Source organism: Bos indicus, chromosome 17 (genome assembly GCF_029378745.1).
Source record: "Bos indicus isolate NIAB-ARS_2022 breed Sahiwal x Tharparkar chromosome 17, NIAB-ARS_B.indTharparkar_mat_pri_1.0, whole genome shotgun sequence".
Lineage (NCBI taxonomy): Eukaryota > Metazoa > Chordata > Mammalia > Artiodactyla > Bovidae > Bos > Bos indicus.
The window spans coordinates 13,387,012-13,405,784 of NC_091776.1; the positions used below are offsets into that span (position 1 = coordinate 13,387,012).

Below are 18,773 nucleotides of genomic sequence, written 5' to 3' on the forward strand. Positions count from 1 at the left end.
GTACATTAGATCATAAGATAAAGTTTAATACATTTGATCATGTTAAAGGACACAAACACAGCCAATCTAACCAAATTTCAGGCATGCATTTACATAAATATATTAAATTAAGAAAAGAAATTATACACTTAAACATCCTTTTCACCTAAAAATCATTAAATCCACAGATCAACAATAAAAACCAATTCTCTGCATTTATCACTTCAAGATACAATTGTTCTATTTTAAAGATAACACAAATACACTTGTTAGAATTTATATGCATTATACATATATTATATATTACATAGATAGTGTGTATACATATGTAGTGTTTGTACAGATAGATAAATATATATACATGGGTGTGTGCACACATACAGATACACACAGATGTATTTTAGGCCATCTGTACTATTACTGCTGGATTTTGATGTTGAACTGAATTAGAGCAGTTGGGTGCGATTACTGTCTTCTGCTTCAAATGCACCCACTGGGCTCATAATCTCCCATTATAAACATCCTTGCCTTTTCTATAGTACATAAATCGTGCTGGGCACTTCAATAAATCTTTGTTAAATTAATGAATGGATGGATGGCTGAATAATAGAAGATCAATTAAAAAGAATTAATATTATAATAACTTGGTAAAGTAAGTCAAATTAATGCAAATATAGAAGGATTATCTAAGCCAATGACTTTGCGTGTTACTTTTCCAAAGAACATTTATAGAAAACAACTAGTACATATATTAACCTGCTTTTGTTACTTGTTCCCACAGTCTTCTGCCTCTTATTAACAGAAATCCAAGCAAAGTATCTTCTGTGAGTAAGGTTACAGACAAATTGCCCTAATTGTCAAAAATCTAAAGAAAAATCAACAGCTAGGAAAAGCAAAACTTAGAACAATTTAGCCATTCTAAAGTTAAAAGATAAAGTTAACCATTCTTTAAAGCTGGACAGAATTAATCACAGATAAAGCCAGGAAAGACATGGTTTCTTTACCAATTTCTTTTATGCTTATTAATTATAATGATTTGATAATTTTTTTTATTTTAATATGCTGGGTTTCTTTTAAATAGACTTCTTTAGCATGTCCTAGGGAATGAACTCCAAAAATCTCATAGAACCTCTGTATCATTTATCTTGTTACCCCATAGTTCTTGGTGAAATGCAAGTCCAAAAATGTCCTATGAATTGAATGAGATGTGGGAAATACCTGATATAAGGTTGTCAGTTTGATTTCTCAATAATAGTATTACGAATGGAATGTATTAATGTGTTAATAGTATTATGTTCTACTATACATAAACTCCTAATTTATTCTATGAAAATCATGTCTCTGATTTTAAGAACATAAGGTGAAGAAATACCCAACACACTTTTGGGCATAGACTACACCAAATCTGATCACACATTGTTCATGTGAATGGAAACTCTTGGCTAGTTATTTTTTAGTGCAAAGGGAAATGTACAAGAGTTAGTTTCTAACTGTGAAGACAAAGCTTATTTTCTTTTTAGCGATTATGAATTTCCCATCCCTGTTAATATTATTTTTTTTTATCTTGTGTTAAAACTTTTTTTAAGTTAAAAAATTTTTAACTTGAAAGATTATAGTCAATTGAAATAACTGACCATTTATATTAATTTGCTTGTGTATAAGTAATATAAAATCTACATATACAAAAAAATACCCTGACCAAAATGTGATGTCTGACTTTGTGATGTACATGAGATGTACCTGAGAACTCATATTGAATTGGCATCATTTTTTTTGTTGTTGTTAAAAGCAGTGACAAGTTTTAAGCTTAAGCTTTATGTTAATAGAAGGGATCATTATTTTTTATTGCTTTCAATCAACTTGTAGATGATTTATACAAAAGAAAGAGAATGTATCTTTCTTTTGGGTGCATCTTGGGCTTACATTTAATGAAGAATCAAAAGAGCTCATCTGATAAATAAGTAAATCTCTTCATAGTCACTAGGGAAATAATCACTATGATTGAGAAGAAAATAGCACAACACTTTCTCCCGCTCTCCTGAGTACACTGTACTCCCCAAAACAGTTATTTTAAGACAATTTCCAAAACCTATGAGTGGCTATTAAGAGCAAGAAGTGTTGCAACTGGTTAAGGTTAACGTCCGGCAGGTTTTATGGTCATGTTTTTTATATTTTTAATATCAAAATGCTTCTTTTATTCAGTTGCTCACCTTCTCTGCATCATATTGATTATAAGAGGTATGACTAATTTGTGTTTGTGTGATAAAGAGAAAGAAGGTAAGATAGAATATATTTCTTTAGGATATTCTAACGAGAAACTTTCTAGAGGTATTGTCTATAGTCACAGTAACAGGCCCACTGACTTCTTGGCGGTAATAAAGAAATGGGTACATTTTCAAGGCATGGAACTTTGGTCTGAGTTCTTTGCAAGTTCATGTTTCATTCCAAGGGTGGGGTAAAGAGATTCTGAAGTCTCCACTGAGGGACTATTTCATTTTTTCCTCATTGATTTGGGATAGTCTTAAGATTATTTAACCATCCATAGAGATGGTTGTTGTTTGAAAAGGAAATAGCCGCTACCTTTCCTTACTGTTAACTCACACTGTTGGACTGGGGACGTTCTTTCTAGCATCCAAGCTGGAACCCCAGCCGAGCTGGGACATCTAGGCTGGGAGTCATGCACTCCTTTTTGTCACTTCTTTCAATGACTGCAATAGGTCAGTCTAGTCTGTTCATCACTGTCTACTGTTCTTTATGATTTAGTTTGAACAAATGTGGTACTAGGAGAGGAATTTTTCAGGCAAAATCAGTAGCAAGCTGCAGGATATCTTCATTAGTGTCCTGAGGACATGTTTGTTTAGTCAAAACCAATAGAAACAGAGACGAGAGAGGTTAACAAGAAAAGGGATGTATGGGGGTGGGGGAAGAAAAAAGAGAGAGAAAGATATCATAGGTAACATTCTTTAGAGATGCTCAGAAACTTTATCGAGCAGCCAAATATAAATGCCTATAATATACCTTATTTTCCCTCTTAAAAATTTAGTCTTACTTTTTATGTTTCAAAACTAAAAGAAACTAATACAGTTTAAATTAATGTGTACTTTGAAAGACCCCAGATGCAGCATCTAACCTAAGATCCTAAACCTAGTAGATTTCTTTTTAGTTTATGATTTGGAGATAAAAACAATATTATAAAATTGTTAAAAATTATTAGTACATTATTATGTAATTATTTTCAAATAAATAAATAGAGAAGTGCTTACTCTTAAATATATAAATGAAAAGGAGAATGGCTTTCTATTTAAGTTGTATGTGTAGGTTTCTTTGCTCTTCTTTATGAGATAGTCCATTAATCTGAGAAAACTTCTGAGTATTCTTTGTGATAAAAGGTATATTTTACAATAGCCATACTGAAGGGAAATTCCAAAAAGAAAGCTAGAGATGGAAGCCCTTTTTACCATTATTCAAGTTTCTTAAATCTTCCCTTCTTTGCACTTTAATGATGTGTCAACTCATTTGTCTTCTTATTACTTCAAATAACTAGCAAAAAACGAAGTTCTATCAACCAGAACAAGAGTTTGTTAGAAGCAGTGGCAGAAAATATTTTGCCTCAACTCTTTATAACTACCATCATAGCATTTTACATTAAATTGATCCCCAAAGCTTAAGCTCTAGAATGGAAAAAAGGAATAATAATTTACATTTTTATGTTTATTGTATCTTTATCTCCCACATCTATATTCATACAGAGGACATTTTCTTTCATTTTGATTATGTGCTTTTTTACTGAGTAGATATTGCCATTCATGTGATGAAACAATTATTTTTCCCTAGCTCATACTTTTTAACCAATTCCTACTTGCCTCTCATTATGAATTATTTAAGATCATTCTCAGTCACATATATATTTAAAATCTACTTGAAAGGAAAGGTCAAAAGTTTTTTTTGAAATGATCACTTAGTTTAAAATATGTAGGTATTAATCTGCCTTTGCTATTTACTTCTTTCCTAGGAACAGAAAGAAATGATTCCAATGACTGTATTTGCTGGGGTTTAATGTAGTGGATCTGTTTTCTTTTTAGAAAATTTTGATCTTTTATTCTAATGACTCCCCATAGAAAAGGCAATGATACCTGGAGTACATATGTTTTTCTAAGTCATTTGAAAGTCTTTCGCTTGGGAAAGGACTATCTAAAAAAAAGCTGGGTCTGGTCAATTTAATCTAGATATTTTTAAATAGAACTAATGGCAATAGAACATCTTTTCTTTTATAAAGATTCTTTTGGAAAAGATGGAAAGATTCAAGATGTCAGAAAAAATGCTGTTTTGTGTTTTTTTTGAATTTGGCTGAATATATGGCAGTATCCTTATTGTTTTCAGTGAAACTATGAACAGGAGAATGTGTAATAAAACTGCACGATTTGACAGATTTAGACAGCTGGCTCCCTCACAAGAAGCTCACATTTTGTGAATGTCACCCACGTTGAATAAGAGATGAGGAGATGGTAGGGTCCATTTACAAAAATGGTTGTCAGGACATTTTTTTTTTTAATTGTAAAACTTTCTGTGATGGAATTCAGTAAAAGGGCCATGAAGAGAAAGCCACAGGGACAAAAGACTGCTATTAACCTACAGATGCGGGCTACGGCAGGGTTCACCGCAAGATTTGCCACACTGTTGGGCCAATGAAGTGTTCGTGTGACTAGAAGGGACCACCCCTTTTCTGGGGTAAGAGGGCAATTTGGTCTCCATGCTCATTTAATCCTGAGATTTCTTTGAATAGACTGTCCATTGAAATCTAAATTGTGCAAAATTATGCATGCACTTTTTAATGCAGGCTATTGTTCACTAAGCACTGAACCAAGGCTTGTCAACCCATTTCCATTGGGCATGAGGTCACTTGAAACTTAAGCAATCATATATGGCAGACAAGAACAGGGTACTTAACCAAACTTTCTACTTGGTGGTTTCTCCCTGTGCTTTCATTGCAAATCTCTCGCTTTCCAACAATAAACAAATACGAGTTGCAAGGTTTTGTTTATTTTTTAAATTGATGCTTCTGTTCTTAAAGGTAAGGAGCAGGTTTGGGAAGTCAATCTGTGTTGTATAATCTGCCCTGCTCTACAATTTAGACTCTGGAGGGACAGATGTTAAAGAAGGGCAACCGAAAGTGGGGGCCCACGTGTCATGAGTCGATGTTTCTTCAGAGGTGCAAAATGTCCTGATAATTCTTTATAATCCAAACATGGCATGCTGACTTCAAAAACCACGAAGAGAAGCGTCTACCTGAGTTTCTGCAGTTTAAGTTAGAACATGGTATTTCTTGAAAAACCCAAAAGAACATTTACAGGATATTTATTCATACATGAACCGGAGAGGATTTTCATTGAGTTCTGAAGGAATGTACACATTAAAAGTCATATTTGGCAAGAATGAGCATATTAAAAATTCGTACAAGTGACAGCTTACATAGGCAAGATTTGTTCAAAACGAGTGAACTCTTTTTCCAGTGAGGTTCGATTCAGTGTGAAACCCACAACATTCTAATCACATATACTCTCTGACAGGCTTGCTATGGTGAAAAGCATTTTACGAATGTTTAGTGCTGGAATTTTATAATGAGTGGCTGTTTTCTTGCTTTTTCATCCGTCGTTAATGATTACGTGTTGGCACAAGGATACATTGCTAGATTAGATCCACAGCACATTAAAGGCTGTTTGCTTTCTCACTCCCCTTCTTTCCAATTAAGTTGGTGAAAAATGTAACTTTAGTATTTTACAGGACAGGGTAAAGGTGTTTCATCTAGGTGATGTCTATATTATAAAAATAAAATAAAAAATATAAATATGTAACACAAACCCGGTGCCTATTGTTAAATAAACTATACAATAAAAGCAGACCTTTTAGGAAGATTGGTTTTAGAATATGCTGTTATGATTTAATTGAAAACACTTGAAAACGATCTTGAAATTAAGCTAGAGTAACCAGATTTCTCTGCCAATAAAAAGGTAAGTGCGTTAACATTCTATAATTGGATACATTGATAAAAATGCAGATTACAATTTTATACCATTGCCCACTTAGAAATTAATCAGGGCTGAAACATTCTCTCATATTATAATCCTTTAATATTAATATAAAAATATGGCCTTTTAAAATTCAATCCATCAGATTGCACAGTAATGTTTTAAAACTCCATTGAAGTAGACTTCAGTGATTACAGACAGAAAATTCCTGGGAAGTCAAATAATCTCTTCTGGTGACATAAAAATGCCGTTACCAATTTACAATGGAATTTCCGGGGAAATTACTCCACGCAAGGAAATACATATTTTTAAAACCCATCTGTTATGCAACCACACGCATAGGGGTTTTGAGTGTGTGTGTATATGTGCATATGTGAACAAACATGCCAATATACACACACAAGACCTGCACATTTCTGGAAATGACTTTTAAATTAATCAAAGAAAATGAAATCACAGGAGTGTGTAGCAAGATAACAGTTGTTCTTTTTAATGACAGGATAAAAAAATAAATGCCCACTGGAAAGGAATAGTCAAACAGTCCCAGAAACTATACAATGTAACTTGTTAGATCCAGCAAATAAGATGTCATGTCAATGATCTGATCAAGAATACCTGCCCTGGTCACTCTGCGGAGGTTTCTGTCCACTTGTTCACACTGAGCACCAAGATATCCTTTTTTACAGAGGCACTTGTTGGGTCTAACACAGACACCACCGTGGCAACACGCTGGCTCACATTTCGCTGGAAGAAAAAATAGAGCAATACAATCACGTTCCATTCTGTAGGTCAGAAACGGCGCCGAATATGAGGCCAATAAATATTTGATGAGTGAGGGAAGGGAGGGAAAGAGGGGAAGAGCAGTCCCAAAATGACCCCAAAGCTGATAAATACAAAGAAAGAAGATTTTAGACTTCCAATTATTTGGGGGCCAGAATGCAGCAGACAGCGGGAGATATTTCTAGAGAAGCGGATCACCCAGATCACGGGAAACAATTTCAATCCATTATGGAATGGACTTTATGTAAAACAAGGACCCTGATGCTGGTAAAGACTGAAGGCAGGAGGAGAAGGGAACAACAGAGGACGAGATGGTTGGATGGCATCACCCGACTCAGTGGACATGAATTTGAGCAAGCTCTGGGAGATAGTGAAGGACAGGGAAGCCTGGCGCGAAGCAGTCCATGCAGGTTGCAAAGAGCTGGACATAACTTAGTGACTGAACAACAACATCGAAACAAGAATTTCAGTTCTTTAAAACTTCTGTTTCCCTAGGGCATCTCCAACAGAATGTCTTCCAAGTACCTCTGGTTTCCATTCCTCCTGGCTAGGACCTCACGGTGGGAAGGGCATGGCCAGAGAGAAAGACCCAGAGGCTAGAATATCAACAGTTTAACAGCAAGAAATGGTTAGTTTTTTATTTTGGTTGGAGGGAGGATCCATTATGTGGATTCCCTTGGATTCTTCCCTTTCCTTGTTCCCAGAGGGTGCACGGTATATGTCTCATTTCTGATTACACCCTGAAGCCCTTTCTTGGGGGTAGTAAGGTTGCCCAGTGAAAGATGTTTTGAGCAATCCTTTTCAGGGTACTCTACAGCACAGGACTGCCTCAGAAAAGAATGTTTACCACGACAATATAGGTAGGGAAGGGAAAGATTTACTGTTAAAATGAGGTGGAGACATAAAACTGAGCCTGTAACTTAGTCTCTTACTGATAGGATGAATGTGGGGTGTGCAGCCACTGTAGATAGAATCAAATTCCTTGAATACATATCCTTATACTTCTCAGGGATAGTTCTTTTAACCTTTTCCAATGCATTAATAAAAATCCAGGGGTCTGTGGCTGGTATATGGGAAAGAAACAACACGGAGAAAATAGACTACAATAGTCTTTTAAATTTGTGGGAGATGAGCAAACTATGTGAGTATATGAAAAAAGTTCTTGGTTGGGTCAAAAATACCAAAAAAATATATTATTTTAATAAAATGATTCTGGTTTAATCTTATATATTCCAAGTATTTAAACTGATTTAATGAAAAGATGAAAAATACTTTATGAAAATATAAATTTTCATTTATATCATATATTATTATTTCATTTATATCATATATTATTATCATATATGGTATATATGAAGCTACCTATATTCAAAATTATGTTTACCCTCAGCCTAACATATTGTTACTAGCAGGCATTCAAAAATTTTTTCTTATCCAATGACTTGAGGTGACTTAAGAGTCAAATATAAGCAAAATATAAGTAAGGGATAACACAGAATGGACACCAGGTAAAAGAAGTCGAGAGAAAGGATATCAAGCATCAGAGGAAGCAGGGGGAAGAGATATCATCAGGAATTAGAATATTATTGCATTTAAACACTGATCCTCATTTTTTGGCCAACTAATGAAAAAATATAGAATATGAATATTTGTTTTAAATAATGTAATTATTTTATTTCTGTCGTTTCAATTATGATACCTTTTTCCTAGATACGTAACCATGGTATCAATCAGTCACATAATACTGTTAGTACTGAAGTAATTTAAGCTTAAAATGGATATTGTCTATGTGACTTTAAATACTGTCTACTTTATTTTGACAATATATAAAGTAAGCAACGTATGGCTATAGTATTTTGAAACAAATACATGTTTAGAGTAAAGAGAGATGGCCTTTATGAATGATTGATACTTTTAAATATTAACATGGGACTTAGAATTTTATCAGCAAGAGAGACTTTAATGTTTGAAATCTTTTGTAAATAACACGTATATGCTGGTTATTGAAAACGTTCTTTCAACATATCCACCTTAAACTCTAGGTCTCTAAATTAATCTAACTGTCTTCACAACAGGTAGAATTTAAACACAACTGCGTGTATTTGTGGAAGTCACAAGTTAAAGGATAGAATAACCCTGGAATGAAACTCCTTTGCTCTCTGAGCGGCTGCACACCTAGCTGATGGTCGACAAGGGAGTGGCAAAAAGAATGAAGAAAATCTCACAAATTGACTCTGCTGCTGCTGCTAAGTCGCTTCAGTCGTGTCCGACTCTGTGCGACCCCAGAGACAACAGCCCACCAGGCTCCGCTGTCCCTGGGATTCTCCAGGCAAGAACACTGGAGTGGGTTGCCATTTCCTTCTCCAATGCATGAAGTGAAAAGTGAAGGTGAAGTCGCTCAGTCGTGTCCGACTCTTCGCGACCCCATGAACTGCAGCCTACCAGGCTCCTCTGTCCATGGGATTTTCCAGGCAAGAGTACTGGAGTGGGGTGCCATCACCTTCTCCGAAATGACTCTAGATAACTGCATTTTCCCCTTTCCTATAAAAGCACCAACTGAAAACCCCCATTTTAGTGCATTGTAGCAAGAAAGCAAGCAACAAATCAAGGGAGGGCCTATATGGAGTGTCTGAAAAATTCTGGCACTCAGAAAGGGACTCTGTACACACAGGTCATTGCTGCTGTTGTTTGGTCGCTCAGTTGTTTCTGATTCTTTCCGACCCCATGGACTGCAGCACACAAGGCTTCCTGGTCCTTCACTAATCTCCAGGAGTTTGCTCAGACTCACGTCCATGGAGTCGATGATGCCATCCAGCCATCTCATCCTCTGTCACCCTCTTATCCTCCTGTCTTCAATTTTTCCCAGCATCAGGGTCTTTTACAAGGATGATCTGGTTGGGCTGTTTTCACTTTTGATTTTGTGAAAGAAGTCAATTATCTTTATAACTAACTTATATAAATGAATTATTTACATCAGGAAAATGGCAACGTCTTCATGTATAAATTCAGAAACGAGCTGAGCATTACTGTTACTGTAAATGGCTACAGTTTTATCTTATTCGCCTTGTTCTGTGGGGGGACTGTACTTCTCGGTTTGTGGGATCTTAGTTCCTGGAGCAGGGATCGAACCTGAGCACCCAGGAAGTTTGAAGTCCTAAGCACTGGACCTCTGGGGCATTTCCCCTTTTCATGCTATAGCTGAAAAGTTCATGCCCTTTTATCAGCCTCTCCCTATTTCCCCCACCCCTAGCCCCTGGCAACCACTTTTCTGTTTTTATGAGTTTGACGTTTAAAAAAACAAATTCCACATATACGTGATATCATGTAGAATTTATCTACTGTCTGGCTTTTTCACTTAAGATACTGTACTCAAAGTCTATCTCCGTGTTGTCAAGAATGGCAAGATTTCCTACACGGCTGAATAATAGTCACCTGTGTGTATAACATCTTCTTTACCCATTGACAGTCACTTACATTGTTTCCATATTTTGGCTACTGTGAATAATGTTGCTATAAACATGGGTGTGCAAGTAGAAATAGCTCTTTGAAGTCCTTTTTTCAGTTACTTTAGATAAATACTTGAAGTGGCATGTTGGATCATAGGGTCGCTCTATTTTTCAGTAAATGGCTACAGCTCTGAACATTAGATCATTCTAGAAAAAATAACTAACGTAAGGTCTTGAGTTCCTAGAGGCTGTCCCATGCCCTCTCTTTCCCAGGGACAACAGAAATACTAACCGATTCTGCAGAAGTCCCCTTCCCAGCCGGGACTGCAGCAGCACGTTCCCGTAGGGGTGCAGTAGCCATTCCGACAGAGCCGGGAGCACTCGGATGTTAGGGTCTGGGCGGGCTGGACCACGGCCCTGCATTCCTCAGGCATCAGAGGTCTGCATCAAAAGACAAAATCAAAAGTGCATTTTGGTTGAAAATCAGCACTGGGATAAAATCGAGTGATTTTGTAGCTTACAAAGCATGTCTCTTCCTTTCTATGGAAATTCTTCTTTTAAGTCACTCAGACAGAAAGGTCGTCGACTTTCTAAGAAAACATACACCCATGAGAAAACAAAATAACCAGTTTTGAATCAAAGGGAACACATTAAACATGGTTAAGAAACTTTATCACGATCAAGATTCATTGATTAAAAATGTAATTACATTACACCAATATTTTGGTGGGGCTTCCCTGGTGGCTCAGCGGTAGAGAATCCGCCTGCAGTGCAGGAATGCAGTGAGATGCGGGATTGATCCCTGGGTGGGGAAGATCCCCTGGAGAAGGAAATAACAACCCATACCAGTATTCTTGCCTGGAGAATTCTATGGACAGAGGAGCCTGGTGGGCTGCAGTGCATGGGGTCACAAAGAGCGGGACATGACTGAAGCAACTGAGCACACACACAATTTTTTGGCATCTAAGAATTCCTAGCAATTACAATTAAAAAAATGAAGATATATGGATATTTTAAAGCTTTTTTTTTTCCTCTAGGACTCCAAACTAACCCTGGTGGCTCAGCTGGTAAAAGCGTCTGCCTACAATACGGGAGACCCGGGTTCGATCCCTGGGTGGGGAAGATCCCTGGAGAAGGAAATGGCAACACACTCCAGTATTCTTGCCTGGAAAACCCCATGGACAGAGGAGCCTGATAGGCTACAGTCCATGGGGTCGCAAAGGGTCGGACACGACTGAGCAACTTCACTTCACTTCCAAAAGTTTTTAGGAAGAGAAAAAATAGGGATATTTGGCAATATTAGGGGGCTGAAGGCAGTCATTAAAATGAGTGCTTGTAGCCTAAAAAGCTTTGAAATTGCTTTTTATTTCATTTTCATGTTTCTTTTGAGATACTTTTTCCCAGAATGACTGGTCTTGAAAGGACATAAATAATACATGTGTGTTTCTGGACTCAAAGTTTAAACTCTCTATGCAATAAATGATCTAAATAGAGAGATTTTTATATACGTATGTGTATATGTGTACATACATATTTTTATAATTTTACTTTATCCTGCTATAAAGAAAAAGAATGCTAATAGTAGCAAACAAAAGTATCTGTCACTTAAAAAGTCAGAGACTTTGTTTTAACTGCTCGACAACTGCCATCATTTAAAGAAGGACCAAGCTGCCTCCAGAAAATTGTCATAAGTCTTCATGTTTTTGAGTGAGAGGTTATCTTTCAAGGCGGTTCAGGCTAGAAGCATGATCCCAACTGCTCATGACCTCATCTTTGAGAAAAAATTTGCAATGGCCCTTTGCTATCAGTCACCTCTACCTGCGCCTCAGTGTGGTGAGAAAGCTCTTTTCAGGGAAGGAATGTAAACAAACGCTTCATCACCAGTCAAATCACCACCATGAAGAAGGCCAAGTCAGTTGGAGTCCTTAAGTACCATAACAAAGAAGGTGATAATTATGGGTCAGGACCACCACAGAGCTAAATGATACAGCTTTCTGAGAGAAGCAAATAATTAGGCCCCGCAGCCTTAGTTTTTTTGAGACAGGTTATCTTGTTATGCCCCATGGCAATGTGAACTGTGATAATAATTTGAGGTCTGATCTGAGACTGTTTCTACAATGACTCAAAACCATATTTAAAATATCCAGTGACTTCTTTAGCTCTTCTCTCCAATTAAAACCCACTCTCTGTTGAAAGTAGTGTTTGGGATGAACATGTATGCACTGCTATATATAAAACAGATATCTAATACGAACCTAATGGATAGCACAGGGAATTCTGCTCAATATTCTGCAATATTCTAAATGAGAAAAGAATTTGAAAGAGAATAGATACATATATATGTAGAACTGAATCCCTTTGCTGTACACCTGAAATGAACACAACATTGTTGATCAACCATCAGTTCCGTTCAGTTCAGTTCAGTCGCTCTTTGCGACCCCATGAATCGAAGCACGCCAGGCCTCCCTGTCCATCACCAACTCCCCGAGTTCACTCAGACTCACGTCCATTGAGTCAGTGATGCCATCCAGCCATCTCATCCTCTGTCGTCCCCTTCTCCTCCTGCCCCCAATCCCTCCCAGCATCAGTCTTTTCCAATGAGTCAACTCTTCGCATGATCAACCATACTCCAATATAAAATAAAAATTTTTTTAAATAAATTACTGATTTTTGCAACTATTGTGACAATTCAGAAAACTCCCTTAGATTTACTCACCCTTTTATTTAAATCTAGAAATGGTCCAGTTTATGTGAAGGTACTTAAGACATTCTACATTTTCACTCTGAACACACTAATATCTTCCTTGTCTCTCCCCACCACTCCCTGCCCCAAAGAAGTCTTTCTGGGAGTAAGGGCAGAGGGTGATATGGTGGAGAAAACATTAAATGGCCAAGGAAAGTGAGGGAAAAATCTTTGCCTTCTTATTTTGAATAGCCCAAGTCTGCTCAATTTTTCCCTCACATAAAATTTTTATTTTGTTTGAGATACTATGGTGGCATTTTGACCATCAGAAGAGCAGTTTCTCAGAAGTAATGATGTTCTTCTGAATTACAGATCACCACATTTACTGAGTGATATTTGGTGAACAGGTATTGTTCACATTTTCCTGGCAACTGAGATTCTATTTATCCAGTTCAATTTAGGCTACCCACTCCAGTATTCTTGGGTTTCCCTCGTGGCTCAGCTGGTAAAGAACCCACCTGTAATGTGGGAGACGGGTTCGATCCCTGGGTTGGAAAGATGCCCTGGAGAGGGGAAAGGCTACCCACTCCACTATTCTGGCCTAGAGAATTCCATGGATTGTATAGTCCATAGGGTTGCTAAGAGTCAAACACGAATGATTGATTTTCGTTTTCACTTCATTTGTTACTAATGAACAAATGTTACGTGTGAACTAATGATTTTCATTTCACTTCATTTGTTCATGCCCTTTCCAATTTATTCAAGAAAAGAGACCCAGAAGTACAGTGTGTCAGGAATATGTTACATGCGATGGAAAATGTGCAGTCAACATAGCTCACATGCTACTTGATTATATGGTTTACACCTGAGCAGATGAATCTAAAGACAAGACACCATGTGATCAAGAATGACTTCGATCAAACAGCTACAACCAGAAGATGTTGCCTGTCTGAAGCAAAGTATAGGGTCACTGAGCCACGTGCACTGGGAACAGATACGGCAGTCGGATGCACAGGGATTCACAAGCATGGTTTTTCAGGGCAGGATATCTGATCCTTGTTTCCCCGCTGATCCTCCAATTAGACAGTTTGATTGATTTTCACCAAACATTCAAATGTGTGTAAACTCAGATTATGGAGGGAATTCTGATTTTTTTTTTTTTAATTTTGCTTAAGATAGAGCAAATGCTTATCTATCTGCAGATGCGATTGCTTCATGCTTGGGCTTGTTTAGTTTATATAAGACTGTGTGGCTGTCATATATAAACATGATTCCCTTAAATTTTTATTTAATTACCTACAAAAATAACTTTATTCTTTTATGAAGTTGACAACTAACATTCCTCACTTAGCATGTTAAAATCCGCCCCTCCCTTCCCTTTAAACTATTATTCTATTGGGAACCCTTGAACATGAAAATGTACATCAAACATAGCCCATCACTTATTGGACCTCACTTTCCTTAAGGAATGAGGAGTCCTAGTTCTTCTTTCCCTTCCCCATTGATATAAGCTTTCTGAGGGCAAAATCTGTACATGCAGTCCTCTTCGAGTCCAGCCACTGACTGCCAGGCACTATACTCTTCATGGGGAGAAGACAAAGACAAAACAGAATCCTGGTCCTCATGGAGACCACTGTGGGGCAGACAGGCGAACACCAAAGTGTGAGGCAGTAGGATCTTTGCTATGACAGAGGGCATAGGAAGTCATCAGGAATACAGACGAGGGCACAATTAATTTAGGGTTGAGGGATACGATAGAAAGATGATATTTAAGCTACCCAAGTATTTTATCTCCTCAACTACTTACAGTCCTAGGAGGTAGGAAAAGACCCTGGAATTTCAATATGTTTATTGAACTAAATGCATACAGTAGAAACTTTTTCAAATCTAGAATATAAATTCCATGAAGACCAATAATTCCCTCTCTTCTCTTGTGTCCTTTCAGGACCCATAAGAGTGCATAGCACATGCAGGATGCTTATTAAAAATCTGCTGAATGAATGAAATGAGTGTAATTTTAAAAGGGTGTTTGGTTCCTTAAAATTCTGTTGAGTGATGATATTAGGAACAGACAATTTAGGGGAGGCATATGATTAAAACTGTACCACTACACTTTTATATTATAAGCATAAAACTAAATTCATTGTATTTCCTTCTGTTGCCTAAATTAACTCAAGTCTTAAAAAATTCTTCCAAGACACAATTAAATTCACTTTAAATAAAGCATTTTTACACTAATTATAATTATAACAAATAAACAACAGGCTAAGAAGTAAGCAAGACATAAAGAGATAAGATTATTTTCTCCTCCAGTTGGGAATTAAGTCAACACATCAAAATTCATTTTTCTAATAATATATTTGACAAAGCCTGACAAAGATTGTTGGAGAGCTCAACCATTTCTTTTCTCCACACATACTCTTTGTTCTAGGGACATTTCTTCCTTCCATTGAAAGAAGGAAGTTTCCTTTACATGGAATAAATAAGAATTAAGAAAAGGGAATAGAAGAAGTAAATGTGAACTTTATTGTCACCTTGAAATAGACCATCTCGTATTTCAAAATTTTTACATATACACACCTACATGGGATCTAAACACAAATCTAGAGTATATACCTGTGATAGATAAACTCATTTTTCATTCTTAATTTTTATTGAACCAGGAATTTGGGCATTTTAATATAGCCTTAATAAGAATTGCTTAAATAGTATTCTCCTTTTAAACAATTATTTTTTAAACTTTTAGACCCTTACATCTACTGAATGAAGTCTGAGATAGCTTTCAAAACAGAAACTTACCTAAGAAGATATTTAGGTTTTTAATAAAGAATATATGGTGTCCATTTGTTGACAGTTATTCTCCATAATTCTCAGAAATTTAATTTAAATTTCCTAATTAGAAAAACATTTCCTAATCCCTTTACACATGACAAATAATGAAACACTAAAGGGTTAGAACAGAAAACTACCCAACATTTCCTAATCTATAAAAGCATTGTTTTCAGAAATGTAAGACATTTTCTTAGAAATCTACTTTGATTCATTTTGTGTAGTAGTACAAAGCTTTAGATACTTTCTTGAAATAAAGGAGAATATTGAGAAACCCAAGTAATTTATAACACACATTATATCATGATGATTTTTTGTGAATAGCTAAGGCCAATGGTGACTGTCTCTGTGTAGTGGGTTAAAGAATGATTTTAATTTTAGGATCTTTAATTTAATAAGTGACTGACTCAATCAATGGGAAGTCTCTATCCATCTGTATGGACGCACAGGGATAAGATCTGTCTTAGCAGGCCTGATCTTCAGAGTGAGTGCTGCAGAGACCGATCTATTGTGTCTTTTACAAAAAGTAAAGTGTTCATTCTGAAATTTTTTTAAGGGGTTCAGATTTTAAATTCATGTTATTATAAAACAAGGTACACTGATTACGAGTAATACTCTTTTATAAGATTCTGAATCGTTGAAAGTTTCAGAAGATGTGCTCATTCTTCAGCTTCTCTTAGACAGTGTTTTGCTTGAGGTGATTTAGGAGGTGATGTAAGAACCGTCTTACTCTTTTTTTTTCTTGTGGAATCTTATTTCCCTGAGTGGGGATCAAACTCAGGCCCTCAACAGTGAGAGAGCAGAGTCCTAACCACTAGACCACCAGGGAATTCCCTTATTCCTTTATCCACAGTCATGTTGGGACACATGGAAAAGTGATCCCTTACAACTAAAACCTTTGCAAAACTATTTTCCTTTTTTTTTTTTGGCAACTAGTCATCTTTATAATAGAAAGTAGAAAATTAAATTATACAATTGTTGTTGTTTAGTCACTCAGTTGTGTCTGACTGTTTGTGACTCCATGCAGTGTAGCCTGCCAGGCTCCTTTGTCCAAGGGATTTCCCAGGCAAGAATATAGGAGTAGGTTGCCATTCCTTCTCCAGGGATCTTCCTGATCTAGGGATCAAACCTGTATCTTCTGAATTGGTAGAAGGGTTCTTTAACACTGAACCCCAAAAATTATAAAATGGGGAATAATAAAAAGGATCCTAATGGAAATTCTAAGGAGGAATAGAGAAAATATTTCTAGTCTAGTATTTGCAATTGGAGAATTGTAGTATGTGTGACTTCAGCATTATTTACATAGTCCAAACTGAGCTTCTGATATCCACACCTCAGTCTTGACCCTCAGACTTCCCAAGTGGTGCTGCTGGTAAAGAAGCCACCTGCTAATGCAGGTGACATAAGAGATTCAGGTTCAATTCCTAGGTCAGAAAGATCCCCTGGAAGAGGGCATGGCAATCCACTCCAGTATTCTTGCCTGGAGAATCCCATGGACAGAGGAGCCTAGAAGGCTACAGTTGATAGGTTTGCAAAGAGTCGGACATGACTGAAGTGACTTGGCATGCACACAATCCTGATCCTCCTACAAGGAGGGAGGAGCTTCTCTATTTCAGTTAATGGCAGCTCCCTTTTTTTTTTCCCGCCAAACTATTTTCATGTTTTCTTCCAATTCTCATGAGGTAGGAAAAACTGTCTAAATCCTCATTACTCACTGTGACACAGAACAGCAGCCTTAGCACCACCTAGGAGTTTGTCAGAAATGTAGAATCTCAGGCCCCTCCCAGACATATAGAATCAGAGCCTGCACTTCACTCAATTTATCAAGAGATTCACATGCATAGTCAAGTTACAGAGGGACTTTTCTAATTTAGGGCCATTCCCAGGCAATGGTGATTAATGGGGGGCCATAAATTAATGTGGTCAGGAGCTTCCAGGACTGAACATTCTGCAATCTTTACTAGATGGAATATGACCTCTGCCCAAGGAGGCAGCCTTCCTGCACCACCAGATTTGATGGCTTAATGATCTCCTCACTCTGCAAGCATTTGGATACATAGGTGATAATCCATAAACATGCATAGGTTCTAAAATCATGACTCAGCACTTTTGCCTCAAAAAAAAAAAAAATTAAGAAAATGGAAAACTTCTCATGATTGGTGAGATTTTTACTATTTTCCCATTTGTATAGCTTGAGGCATAGGAATGAGGACTAGTATATTAGTACTGTGTCATCTTTTAAATACTCATTTTAGGATCCTTCTCCAAGGTCAACATACAAAGGAATTTTTGTTTATTTTCAGTCTGGATAATTTTTTTGGTTTGGGTGGTCACTAAATTCTTCTTTTTCATGTTGACATTTCTCTTTTCAAGGTGTCAGTTTACCCATGAGGAGTAGAAGCCTGGATTCCGACTACATATAACCATTTTGTAGCACCTGTTAAAATGATAATACACCATACAAATTCAATTTGGCTGTGAGGAATCTTATATATTCATAATGCAATCCTATTCCAGGTCAGAGAACAGAGACTATGGAATCTGTTTCTGTGTTATCATGCAAAACTGGTTTCACAGGACTTCATGGCTATATAGAGGGCAATACACATTTCCTAACCACATTTTTCAAGTACCATTTGAGATCTATCAAAAAATTGAATGTTTTAAGAGCTACTTGCTTTCATTTCCTTCTTAAGGAATGCCTTCTTTGATATTATATCACATGTAGGCCACTTAGAAAAATCTTTTTATGTACGTCCTCCGTAAACCCTGATACTGGAATGAAGGAAAAGAAAACAAATTTAAGAATACCTCTGAAGTTACATACATTGTTGATCTTATTAAACATTATTAATTTGTACTGTATATTTCTATAATTCAAATTTAGAATGGGAAAACCAGTGCTCTACCTTATTTCTCAAACCACTGCATTTTTCTGTTCTCAAAATTTCTCATTTTTCTGTTCTGAAAGGCACTGAAGAGCAGGGCTAGGCTTGGGCTCTTTGCTCTGGGGCCAAGCGAAAGTGAAGT

At 36.7% G+C, this 18,773-nt stretch overlaps 1 protein-coding gene across 1 annotated transcript in view; it reads right to left on the reverse strand.

The window, feature by feature from the left end:
• Position 1: 1 nt before the first annotated feature.
• The window catches only part of HHIP (hedgehog interacting protein), a 115,417-nt gene continuing 96,645 nt past the window's right edge, over positions 2-18,773 (reverse strand). The window contains exons 12-13 of the mRNA XM_070769056.1: positions 10,524-10,672; positions 2-6,749 (exon numbers count right to left, since the gene is read on the reverse strand). Of these exons, the coding sequence (XP_070625157.1) occupies positions 6,556-6,749; positions 10,524-10,672 (343 nt within the window). The 3' untranslated portion in view covers positions 2-6,555. The remainder of the gene's footprint in view (positions 6,750-10,523; positions 10,673-18,773) is intronic.